This window comes from Schistocerca americana, chromosome 8 (assembly GCF_021461395.2).
Source record: "Schistocerca americana isolate TAMUIC-IGC-003095 chromosome 8, iqSchAmer2.1, whole genome shotgun sequence".
Classification (NCBI taxonomy): domain Eukaryota; kingdom Metazoa; phylum Arthropoda; class Insecta; order Orthoptera; family Acrididae; genus Schistocerca; species Schistocerca americana.
In genome coordinates this window covers 492,519,526-492,533,499 of record NC_060126.1, presented here as the reverse complement: position 1 = coordinate 492,533,499, position 13,974 = coordinate 492,519,526, and the positions used below count along the sequence as shown (strand labels likewise).

Here is a 13,974-nt window from a genome sequence, read left to right as displayed (position 1 = left end):
GCATTCACAGTGATCCACAACCCCACAATGACTACCACAGTCCACTTCACCCATCTGCCGCCCCACACCGAACCCAGGGTTATTGTGCGGTTCGGCCCCAGGTGGACCCCCAAGGGAATCTCTCACACCAGATGAATGTAACCCCTATGTTTGTGTGGTAGAGTAATGCTGGTGTATGCGTACGTGGAGAACTTGTTCACGCAGCAATCACCGACATAGTGTAACTGAGGTGGAATAAGGGGAACTAGCCCGCATTTGCCGAGGCAGATGGTAAACTGCCTAAAAACCATCCACAGACTGGCCGGTTCACCGGACCTCGACACAAATCTGCTGGGTGGATTCGTGCCGGGGACCAGGCGCTCCTTCCCGACTGGAAAGCCATGCGTTAGACCGCACGGCCAACTGGGCAGGCTTATGTACACTTACTCTTTGCACAACAGCACATAGAAACATAACTGAGATATGTGTCTACATATTCACCTACTATAACAAACAGTTATCTTCCCACTAATCATTATTACGGCAGATCTTTCCAGCATATGTATATAATGTATGTATTTATTTGCATCCATTGTTTTGTAAGCATGAATGTGCATGTGTGAATATGTTACCTTGTTGATCTGCATCAGGCATAAAGGGGAATGTAACCAATTTTGGAGATTTGTTTAGTCGGTAGGATTTGAAGTATCTTATGTTAACTGAATCTGCCAAAAAGGCACTTACTTCAAGCTGACTGCAGTCAGTAGACCTATGGTGCTGTGGTGACCATATCATATACTAAGATATTTAGTATATTTTTTATACTATAAGATATTTAGTATATATATACTATAAGATATTTAGTATATTTTTCCCACGTGGAATGTTTCCCTCTATTATATTCAAGACATTTAGTATCACGGACACTATACTGAACTCCTGTTCTCAGAGCACTAAGCATTGCATGGGGACAATACTGATTTCACTCATACTTGTTTATTACAGTTAGAGCTATCAAAGAGTATGTCAATGATTTAAAGTTCCATTAACATCTGTAAAACTGTCTTTACCAAACCAGTAAAAGTTGCAACTGTTAGTGAGACAGATAGGTAAAATAACAGTTAGAACCTTTTTACTCAAAATTATGGAGATAAGTTTTTTAAAAGAAATGAAGGAATTTGCACATTATGTTAAAAATCAGTTACTCCAACCACAGGCTTAAGGTCTTATCGAATGTAGTGAAATGAGAGACAGGACAACGGTGGAAAGAGCAGGATATCATGACTACTGAATTAAATGGAAGGACTATAAATGCTCAGTCACAGGTAGAAAATGTGTTTAATAATCATTTCTTAAACATAGTATAAATTACAGAGCAAATAGTTCACAAGAAAAATCACAGAAATATGTCCAAAAAGCACCTCATAAAATTCAGTTATATGAAAGTATCACCAACTTCTCCTCTGAAATTAAGGAAATTATATCTTCTCCCAAACATAAAAGTTCATCTGGGGATTTGATGGCATTTCTAATGGAGTACAATTTTTTCCAAAAAATGGAAAATCCAAGCTGGAATAATGATAGTATTATGGAAAATATAGATGGCTGCTCACCATACGGAGGAGAAGTCGCACGCGTAAAAAAAGACTGCTATACATTTAAGCTTTTGGCCAAAATGCCTTGTTTTAAGTAGAAAATGCACACTCCCACTCACACTCACACACACAAAACTACTCACACAAATGTGGCCTCTGTCTGTGGCCAATGGGGCCTTGCTGCTTCCATCTGTGCCAATACAGGAAGTGTCCTTATCCCTCGCCAGAATTCAGATCCACATACTGTTGAGTCAGACCTCAGCGAGCAGAGACAGCAGCAATGTCTGTGTGAGTTGCGCTTGTGTGAATGTGTGTGTTTTCTACTTTGGAAGGTCTTTTGGCTGAAAGCTTAAGTATATAACAGTGCCTCTCTGCGACTTAACATCTCCCCTAAATGGTGAGTAGCAGTCTATCCTTCTCATAATTTTGTTGTGAATATTTGTTCCCATTTAGTAAGCCCAGTCTTATTTCAAATATGTAATGCATCATTAGCTCGAGGCATATTTTTCCAGAGACTCTGAAAGATGCCATTGTTAAACACCTTTACAAGAAAAATAATAGCAGAGACATCAGTAAGCTGTTTTGGGGAGAGACGAAACAGTATGCTGACGTATTCTGTATATTTTCATGCAACAGTGTCATATAGAATAATGTTCTGACGCAACTAGTCTTTAAGAAAGAAAGTCTTCATTGCTCAAAAAGATCCTGTAAGAATAATAATTGGTGCCCATCCATGATTATCTTCTATACACCTGTTTAAGGAGTTGGGCATTCTGACTGCTGCTTCACAATACATTTATTCCTTGATGAAGTTCATTGTAAATAATCCACTGCAGTTCAAAAGGAAGAATGATTCACATAATTACAATATGAGAAAAAAATGGCATTCACTACTCCACATTAACATAATATTTAGCACAAGGAGAAGGCACAAAGATGCAGCTAAATTTTTCGTAACTTACTGAATGATATAAAATGTCTGATGGACAGCAAAGCAAAATTTTAAAACAAATTGAAAAAGCTCTCTCTGAAATCATGTTGTTTTCTGTAGAAGAACTGTTATTGTAATGTGTGAAAGATGGAGGGTAAGAACTACCACAATTCACATCTGTATATTAAAGAAAACCAGATATTTAGCATGTTGCCATATTTACAAATTAATTTGTGATGTGAATGTAAAATAGCTCATTCCACACTAATTCAGTTTATTGAGCAAATGTTCCTTAGAACATGAAATTAACAAAAACAAAAACTGTTACATTATGTAGGATAAAATAACAATTAACTAACTATAGATGATGAACTGATATGTGTATTTTGCAGACACTAGATAGTTTCACTATATTACCATGTAAACACTGGATCAGAAAAAAGTTATTTGTCATGAATATTGGCCATTACATTTAGCCTCTGTGCCTGCACTAGAAACATGAATCTCATCACTATATTTTTCTGTACAAGGGCTCTCATAACCTATTAATGAAAGACCATAGTTCCATTTTAAAGCTCCCCTTCTTTCTATAATAGTACTAAATACAGGAACCCCTCCCCCACTCCCCACTGTCCATATGCCTACCACTGTGGTCTTATTATAGCACGCCATTGTCCCCCCCATGAACCATGGACCTTGCCGTTGGTGGGGAGGCTTGCGTGCCTCAGCGATACAGATGGCCGTACCGTAGGTGCAACCACAACGGAGGGGTATCTGTTGAGAGGCCAGACAAACATGTGGTTCCTGAAGAGGGGCAGCAGCCTTTTCAGTAGTTGCAGGGGCAACAGTCTGGATGATTGACTGATCTGGCCTTGTAACATTAACCAAAACGACCTTGCTGTGCTGGTACTGCGAACGGCTGAAAGCAAGGGGAAACTACAGCCGTAATTTTTCCCGAGGACATGCAGTTTTACTGTATGATTAAATGATGATGGCGTCCTCTTGGGTAAAATATTCTGGAGGTAAAATAGTCCCCATTCTTGGCGTCCTCTTGGGTAAAATATTCCATTCGGATCTCCGGGCGGGGACTACTCAGGAGGACGTCGTTATCAGGAGAAAGAAAACTGGCGTTCTACGAATTGGAGCGTGGAATGTCAGATCCCTTAATCGGGCAGGTAGGTTAGAAAATTTAAATAGGAATATGGATAGGTTAAAGTTAGATATAGTGGGAATTAGTGAAGTTCGGTGGCAGGAGGAACAAGACTTTTGGTCAGGTGATTACAGGGTTATAAATACAAAATCAAATAGGGGTAATGCAGGAGTAGGTTTAATAATGAATAAAAAAATAGGAGTGCGGGTTAGCTACTACAAATAGCATAGTGAACGCATTATTTTGGCCAAGATAGACACAAAGCCCATGCCTACTACAGCAGTACAAGTTTATATGCCAACTAGCTCTGCAGATGATGAAGAAATAGATGAAATGTATGACGAGATAAAAGAAATTATTCAGGTAGTGAAGGGAGACGAAAATTTAATAGTCATGGGTGACTGGAATTCGTCAGTAGGAAAAGGGAGAGATGGAAACATAGTAGGTGAATATGGATTGGGGGGAATGAATGAAAGAGGAAGCCGCCTTGCAGAATTTTGCACAGAACATAACTTAATCATAGCTAACACTTGGTTCAAGAATCATAAAAGAAGGTTGTATACCTGGAAGAATCCTGGAGATACTAAAAGGTATCAGATAGATTATATAATGGTAAGACAGAGATTTAGGAACCAGGTTTTAAATTGTAAGACATTTCCTGGGGCAGATGTGGATTCTGACCACAATCTATTGGTTATGAGCTGCAGATTGAAACTGAAGAAACTGCAAAAAGGTGGGAATTTAAGGAGATGGGACCTGGATAAACTGAAAGAACCAGAGGTTGTAGAGAGTTTCAGGGATAGCATAAGGGAACAATTGACAGGAATGGGGGAAAGAAATACAGTAGAAGAAGAATGGGTAGCTCTGAGGGATGAAGTAGTGAAGGCAGCAGACGATCAAGTAGGTAAAAAGATGAGGGCTAATAGAAATCCTTGGGTAACAGAAGAAATATTGAATTTAATTGATGAAAGGAGAAAATATAAAAATGCAGTAAATGAAGCAGACAAAAAGGAATACAAACGTCTCAAAAATGACATCGACAGGAAGTGCAAAATGGCTAAGCAGGGATGGCTAGAGGACAAATGTAAGGATGTAGAGGCTTGTCTCACTAGGGGTAAGACAGATACTGCCTACAGGAAAATTAAAGAGACCTTTGGAGAGAAGAGAACCACTTGTATGAATATGAAGAGCTCAGATGGCAACCCAGTTCTAAGCAAAGAAGAGAAGGCAGAAAGGTGGAAGGAGTATGTAGAGGGTTTATACAAGGGCGATGTACTTGAGGACAATATTATGGAAATGGAAGAGGATGTAGATGAAGACGAAATGGGAGATAAGATACTGCGTGAAGAGTTTGACAGAGCACTGAAAGACCTGAGTCGAAACAAGGCCCCGGGAGTATACAACATTCCATTAGAACTACTGATGGCCTCGGGAGAGCCAGTCATGACAAAACTCTACCATCTGGTGAGTACGATGTATGAGACAGGCGAAATACCCTCAGACTTCTAGAAGAATATAATAATTCCAATCCCAAAGAAAGCAGGTGTTGACAGATGTGAAAATTACCGAACTATCAGTTTAATAAGTCACGGCTGCAAAATACTAACGCGAATTCTTTACAGATGAATGGAAAAGCTGGTAGAAGCCGACCTTGGGGAAGATCAGTTTGGATTCCGTAGAAATGTTGGAACACGTGAGGCAATACTGACCTTACGACTTATCTTAGAAGAAAGATTAAGAAAAGGCAAACCTACGTTTCTAGCATTTGTAGACTTAGAGAAAGCTTTTTACAATGTTAACTGGAATACTCTCTTTCAAATTCTGAAGGTGGCAGGGGTAAAATACAGGGAGCGGAAGGCTATTTACAATTTGTACAGAAACCAGATGGCAGTTATAAGAGTCGAGGGGCATGAAAGGGAAGCAGTGGTAGGGAAAGGAGTGAGACAGGGTTGTAGCCTCTCCCCGATGTTATTCAATCTGTATATTGAGCAAGCAGTAAAGGAAACAAAAGAAAAATTCGGAGTAGGTATTAAAATTCATGGAGAAGAAGTAAAAACTTTGAGGTTCGCCGATGACATTGTAATTCTGTCAGAGACAGCAAAGGACTTGGAAGAGCAGTTGAACGGAATGGGTAGTGTCTTGAAAGGAGGATATAAGATGAACATCAACAAAAGCAAAACGAGGATAATGGAATGTAGTCAAATTAAGTCGGGTGATGCTGAGGGAATTAGATTAGGAAATGAGACACTTAAAGTAGTAAAGGAGTTTTGCTATTTAGGGAGTAAAATAACTGATGATGGTCGAAGTAGAGAGGATATAAAATGTAGACTGGCAATGGCAAGGAAAGCGTTTCTCAAGAAGAGAAATTTGTTAACATCGAGTATAGATTTAAGTGTCAGGAAGTCGTTTCTGAAAGTATTTGTATGGAGTGTAGCCATGTATGGAAGTGAAACATGAACGATAACTAGTTTGGACAAGAAGAGAATAGAAGCTTTCGAAATGTGGTGCTACAGAAGAATGCTGAAGATAAGGTGGGTAGATCACGTAACTAATGAGGAGGTATTGAATAGGATTGGGGAGAAGAGAAGTTTGTGGCACAACTTGACTAGAAGAAGGGATCGGTTGGTAGGACATGTTTTGAGGCATCAAGGGATCACAAATTTAGCATTGGAGGGCACCGTGGAGGGTAAACATCGTAGAGGGAGACCAAGAGATGAATACACTAAGCAGATTCAGAAGGATGTAGGTTGCAGTAGGTACTGGGAGATGAAGAAGCTTGCACAGGATAGAGTAGCATGGAGAGCTGCATCAAACCAGTCTCAGGACTGAAGACCACAACAACAACAACATTGTCTCCTTAACATAATGCTCAAGAAATTGGCTGAGTACTTTTTATACAATCATAATAGCAAGCATTTTACACATTTCACAATGTCATGTCAATTCCAGTGGAGAAGTTTATACAGCAGCTAAGATTATGTGACATTTTTGTAAACTGTACAATGGTGGTTGTTCAGAATAAAGTTAAGGACTAAAATAATGACTTGCTCTAACAGTCAAATCTAACATGGAAAATCATTCTCTGAGAGATGTTGCATGCATATTACTCTGTTAACTCATTTTCATTCAATGATAAGATGCTTTAAATATATCAAACATTTTCCCTAATTTTCAATGTAGAAATGAAAGGTGGCATTAATTTCATTGCAAGTCAAGGTTTTCAACACACACTACGTAAAAACAATTGTGACTATGGATTGTTGTTATTAGGAAGTGTTATAATTCAAGTAAATGGTAAATTTATTGATATTTTTGTTAGCAAATATAGAAATAAATACTTCTTGAATATTTAGTAAATGGTTGGATGTTCATTTGCCCGAAAGACAGTTGTCAACAGATCAAACTACTGCATTAAACTATACTCACCAGATAGTCAGTTGGCAGCTTGAATACAATTTTGCTGTCTTTTCCTTTAGGCACAAAAAGTGGTTCTGTTGGGCGATCAAACATGAGATACAGATTTTTAGGGTTACTGAATGAAATAGGGTTTGATTTTGGCCCTGTTAAATTCAAGAAATTGTGTGGTATGTTCAGGCCACTCCATGAGAATGAACTGGATTCTGACTTTGATGAAGAGAAAGTCTGCGCCTGGAAAAAAAATGACAAATATTATTAGCAAAAAACATTCACGTGTCATGTGACCTATCCTAGAATATTGCTCAAGAGTGTGAGATGTGAAGCAAATATGATTAATAGGGGATATTAAAAGTATGTACATAAATGGTCACAGCCTTGTCTGACCCAAGGGAGAGTGTTAGACAATTGCAAAAATATCTGAACTAGCAGATGCTTGAATAGAGACACAAACAATCCTGTGAAAGCCTGTTTGCAAAGTTTCAAGTACCTGCTTAAGTGAGGGTCCTCGGAATTTACTGCAACGTTGCATATATTGCTCCCACAGCTGCTGTTACAACAAGATTAGGCTAGCTGCAGCACACAGAGAAGTGTTTAAGCAATCATTCCTCCTGCATTTCATAAGTGAACAGCATAAAAATAAGTCATAATAATGGGAAGTACCCTCTGCCACACACTTCAAAGTGGTGTGCAGGGTATAAATGTTGATGCAGAGGCAGACACTGATTAAATGATTACATAGCAACTTTGCAAAAACAGACATAATGTCTTATGGGATAACAGCAATCATTGATTTTATAATGTTACTTAAAATCCGTCTTGACTACAAATTTTTTATTCATATGACCGGTTTCGGTTCATTCAGAACCATCTTCAGATCTGATATTTCAGTTACAGGAGTAACCCGTCCAAATCCAGCAACTTGATGTAGCATGTGAAAGTTGCTGGATTTGGACGGGTTACTCCTGTTACTGAAATATCAGATCTGAAGATGATTACATAGCAACTACTATGTTGTAGTAGGCCTGCAGTAGGCCTACTGTTCAAAGGCAATGCATGAGTTTGCAAACACTACTTGTCAGAATCTTTTGTCTTCTGACAGTTATAAGGGAAGGAAACATCTATGTTGTGATTGCATAAATGGAGACTACTTTCGTGAAGGGTGTTGGATGGTGGGCTTAAACTCTACCAAAAGGAAAAAATCTTAAAACAATCAACAGAGCTGTGCTCAAGAAGAACTAGATACTGGCAAAAAGTCTTAATGTTTCAGCTGACTGTGGAAAACCAATAACCCACGGGAACTGAGGACATAGTCTCCTTTCTGTCTGGGCTGGTTCTAGTACATCAAACACAACAGGTGGAGATGGATAAAATTTTCATGCTCTCCAAGTGCTATAAATGAATATCAGTTGGCCAGCTGTAGCAGTCTCTCACATTGTTTTATACACCAGTTTTTTGGCCATTACTACAAGTAGCTTTCATGAGGATGGTATAGCCCCTACTGTCATAAATACATAAACAGATGAAGTGAATTGAGCTTATAACAGTAATCCTGGTTAGTAAAACAACCCGATGAGATCTTTATAAACCTATAATTGCTTTATTCAAGGGGACCATAGCCACAGAAGTCTACAATCATACTTCATGAGCTTGTAACAATACAAGCACTAGGCTCATGGAATGAGAGGTGGCAGAGGAAGCACCAACAGTTAGTGCGGTAGTTGCACAGGGCTATCTCTGGTAAGCAGTGCCAATGGACATGGGATTTTTCTTGACGAGTCCATTCAGGCATGGTTGAGGTGACTGGGAAAGACCTCATGGTGTCTATAGTGAAAGAAATATAAGATGCATACGGCATTTTCAAGAAAACTGGATTACAGACCTTACAAAAACGGCACAATAAAACCAAATACACCATAAAAATTGCAGTGCTAGGCCAAGCTCATTGCAACTTTAAGTATGATTTTATGGTAAGCAATAAGAAAGTTACAACTGGTTTTAATTATGAAATTTACACTGGGCAATAGAAATTGAAAAAGTTATACCATTTCAGTGATCACATCATATGAAGCAGCAAATGAAAGCTGATAATATCTGCAAACAGCAAATAGATTACATTTCAAATACAGCATTCATATAAAAAGTTATATATGATTTTATAAAAGTTAGATATGCAACCATGACAGCCATAAATCGTCCACAAGCCCTGTAAAGTATGAAACGACCATGAGCTATCTAGTTCCTCACCTGATTATCCCAGGTAATGACTACCTAAAGTTGACTTTGGTTCTATGTTATGTGACTTTATGTAAATGGCCATTAATGGAAGTTATATTAAGTAGCTAGGGAAGTGTGAATAATAGAAAGTCAAATGCAGTAGCAAAAGAACTGTATCTAGAGGGCAAAAGAATTCTGTTTCTTCATGCTGACAAAATGTATTTTGTAAATTTAACATAACTCTTTCATATTATAAAACTGCATGTAACCATATGTAGGAATTTAGCTAATAACTTATGTGATACTGTACTATTTTTTTAATAACTTTTGTCTGGGTGCAACATTTTTGATTAGTAATCAAAATGTCCTGGATCCCGGGTTTGTAACCAGTAACTGCTTAAATTTAGAATAAAAATCATCAGCAATGACAGCTGAAGACTTCCAGTACAAGCAATCCCATTGAGTCTGCCACTGGTCCTGTCAAAGAGGCAGAGGAGTGAACAGAGGATCAGGGCACCTTCTTCACATTAGGATGGGAAACTACTCCTAAAAGGCAGAAGAATCAGTGGTGATCAATGGCACGACAATGCAGAGGACAATGGAAATCAATACAGGAAAGACACACAATATGTATCCACAGGACATGTTGTCTATGACTGAAAAAGCATCATGATGATCTCTCCATTGGTGAAAGATTTTGTTATAGTGTCCCATCTAGATCTCTGGGAGGGCACTCCCACAGGGAAAGTAACCATGAGGAAAAGATTGGATGTCCAACAGAAATGTAACATCCTATGAGTCGAAGTGTGGACTGTCAGAAGTTTAAATATGGTGGGGAAGCCAGAAAATATGAAAAGTGAAATGCAAAGGTTTAGTCTAGATACAATGCAGGTCAGTGAAGTGAAATGATAAAAGACAAGAATTTCTGGTTATATGAGCATCAGATAGTATCAATAGTGACAAAGAATGATACAATGACAGCATGATTCAGTATGAATAGGAAGGTAAAGCAGAGAATGAGTTACTGTGAACAGTTCAATAATACGATTATTCACATCAGAATCATCAGCAAGTGAGAACCAACTACTACAGTTCTTGTATGTATGCCAATGTCATAAGTAGAAGACAGTGGAAGTAAAATTATATCAGGAAGGAGGATTGGAATGTCGTGGTAGGGGAAAAAATAAAAGACAGAGTTACTGGAGAATATGGGCTCTGTAGTAGGAATGAGAGAGGGAAAAGACTAACCTATTTCAGCAATGAATTTTAGGCAGTAATAGTGGATACACTGTTCAAAAATCACTCGAGGAGGACAAGGAGGAGGAGGAGGAGGAGGAGGAGGAGGAGGTGGTGGTGGTATACTTGGGATAGGCCTGGAGACATAAGAAGATTCCAACCGGATTACATGATGATTAGACACAGGTTCCAAAATCAGATCTGGAATCTGAAGCTTACTGATTATTTATTCGAAGGTGAAGGTAGTTACAGTGCCTGTTATCACACGTGTTTAGCTCTTTGACATATCTAGTTATAGGAATTAAATAAAGTTTTTTCTTCCCAAGATGTAATACTTTGATTGAATATATTAAATAATCTTTCTCCACATTTTTGTTTGAATTTACCTAATTGTCTTCAAGGTAAACCACTTTTAATTAGGAGCCACCAGTTTTCCTTCCAAGCTCAATAAAAATTTATTTGCTGTCACAGCTGTACCAGTACATCAAAATAGTAAGATTACTAAAATAGTAAGTTAATAACAAAAATAGTAAGGTACAAAGGGCTCTATATGCAACCAATTTTGTGGCAGACTACACATATCCTGACCAACTGCACCCAGAGACTGCAATGCTGCACAATTCCTATCTCTGTTCGCAAATTGTTTATAGTAATTTCATTAAGATTATTTTTTGACACAAAAAAACTGGGGTTTGTCTTGGCTGTTTTAGAGGTAACAAAACCAAGAAAAACCAAAAGTAAGCAGTGTGCAAAGAAGTGTCTTTTACAAAAACTAAAATTGACCCATGCTCTGTTAGTTAAGGAGTTCAGAGCCATTCATTTTTGTAATTATCTCAGAAAGTATGAAACATGGTTTTCAGAGCTGTTGAACATTATGAAATCATTCTTAACGAAACAAAATACAGTCATGAGAGAGGCTGTAAGTTGTGAGGAGATGCTGTTAGCTATGTACGTTGCACTTTCTAGCCACTGGAAGAAATTAGAGGATCTCAAATTCACTGTTGTTGCACCTCCACAATCATCAAAGATGATTCCTGACACCTGGTGAGGAAACATATCAAAGTAATGAAAAAAAAGAGACACTGAAGTACACTTTGTTATTATGCGTTGGTATCATAAATAGTCATAATAAATAATAGCAATGAAAGAAACAGAAGATACCTCATTGCTGATAAATAAAAAACTCTGTCATCACACTTCTATTTGCCTTGTCGTCTGCCTAATTAGCCATTTTATACAACATATAGTTTTGTGTGCACAAACGGCAGTTGACCCTCTGTTGGGAAACTGGTCAGACAGTGCCATACATGGCACTATTTGATGGGATGGACAGATCCAAGCAACTACTAACCACCTGCCCAACAAGAAAAACCGGTCAGGAAGTGCCTACACACATCCAATTTATTGGACAGCTAGTAAACTGGTCTGCTATCTAGGAACAGCCACAATTAAAATAAAGACCAAGGTGTAAAAATTAAGATTCAACATTTTGAACATGTATATGGCATCATAAACAGAACTTTGAATAACAAGATAAGAAAAGAGTCCAGAATTAAATTTATAAAATAATGGCAACACTAGTTTTAATATATGCGTGTCTGATCTGCATGCCTGCACAGAAGAACTTGTGTATCATCCAAACACTACAAATGAGATTTTTAAGAAAGGTAGAAGGATGCTCAAGATTAGAAGAATACATAATATAGACATAAGAATGGTACTTAGTGTTCATAATATTGAAAAATGGTGAGTGATTACAGAAGCAAATGGGATGAACATATTAACAGAATGAATGCAGATAAATTGCCAAATAATGTAAGTCATTATAAGCCACAAAGAGATCAGTATTCTCGAAGACCTTCAAAAAGATGTGAACATCTCTGAATGTGAAGTCACACAATGCAGTTGGCCTAGACCATGAAGAACAAAAGAAGATTTATAACAAATTTTCCCAGTCTGTTATTAAATGAGAAGTGGGGAAGTTCATAACATCACATCTGTATCTTGACTTATTTCACATCTCTGAAGATACATCTGTGAATTTAAGTGGAACAGAGTGACGGAGATAACAAAGGATCCAAACTGTCAGTTAACTAACACAAATCCATTAAATATTTGATAATATATTCTAGACATGAAAGTATCTGGATTATTAGATCTAACTTATGAAACTTGGTTTTTGGATGACCCACACTGACAGTGAGTAAAATATATTATTTGTTTTATACGGGAATTGTTTTATTAGTCCAGACAGGGCAGGAACAGATGGAGAGGATTATGTTCCAAATAGGCTGTGTTGTTTACCAACACAATCAAGTGCTGTAAATGGAAGAAGCAAGCAAACCACAGCATGAACAATTATTCCTGTGGCTTATAAATGCTCTACTGGTTTCAACAGCATTTCATTGAGTTCACTCCCATGTTATGCTTCAAAAATCAAGCAAACACCAATGTAATGCTTCCACATGTAGTAACAACAATTTGTGACCACTTTCAATTACATATTCATCCTATTAATAGTTAATGCGGTACAAAAGTGAGAGTACTGTGAGCAGATGTAAATTATCAAAGAACAAATGCACCATTCAAAATTACCTGAGTGAAACACACAATTCAGGGAAGAAAAGTAACACTTTGAAAGTCTAAAATTTTATGCATGAATGACAGTTCCACTCCTATAGCACATCTTAATAATCACTCTAGAGAAACAAAATTGTGGCAATAACTGCAGAGAGAATACCATTTCCAGAACTGAAAAGGAAATGTATAAAATGCTGAAGAAAAATGTTGAACTGAACATGATTTTCAGGGATATAATTTTAAGAGAGACATGGGAGAAAAATAATATTCATATTGCATGCAGATAATAGACTATATAATGAAGTTAAGAAATATATCAAGAAGTTCACATCCACAAAATTTACCTGAACCAGCCAGCCATCCAGCCACAGCAGGCCCCAAACCACCAGCAGCCTGAGTTCCATGTTGGTGGCTGGCCTGTTCCAACATTGGCAGTGGCTTTATATAGCCTCTTGGAGTATAAACATTGGTTCTGGTCCAAGTGAACTTGGAAAGCAGCTGCTACTAACGTTTTCCTCATAATATTGTGCCCCACTGTGCTTGATAACATATCAAACGCGATGAGACCTTAATGACACTAGATGCAACAGCTGAAGCTATTCAGATTTCATTTATAGTTACCATAAATTTAATGTAATTGCATATATTATGTGGCTAGACATTATCTATGAGACAGATAAGTGGTACAGACAGTAATTTCACTCTGAACATTTCTGAAACTCTACATGACAATATTCAACAAGCTTGAGTTGTGTTTTTCACTATTTTTTTGAACACAGGACCACTGGTAAAGGCACAGAACATTAGTGAATACATGTATTGTGACACAGGTGTAAAAATACAAAGCTGTTTGAAGAGCTCTGCAGAATGTT

At 37.7% G+C, this 13,974-nt stretch overlaps 1 protein-coding gene across 1 annotated transcript in view; it reads right to left on the bottom strand.

The window, feature by feature from the left end:
* The window catches only part of LOC124545234 (phenoloxidase 2-like), a 63,654-nt gene extending 50,096 nt beyond the window's left edge, over positions 1 to 13,558 (bottom strand). Inside the window, exons 1-2 of the mRNA XM_047124105.1 lie at positions 13,447 to 13,558; positions 7,082 to 7,303 (exon numbers count right to left, since the gene is read on the bottom strand). Of these exons, the coding sequence (XP_046980061.1) occupies positions 7,082 to 7,303; positions 13,447 to 13,506 (282 nt within the window). The 5' untranslated portion in view covers positions 13,507 to 13,558. The remainder of the gene's footprint in view (positions 1 to 7,081; positions 7,304 to 13,446) is intronic.
* Positions 13,559 to 13,974: the final 416 nt, after the last annotated feature.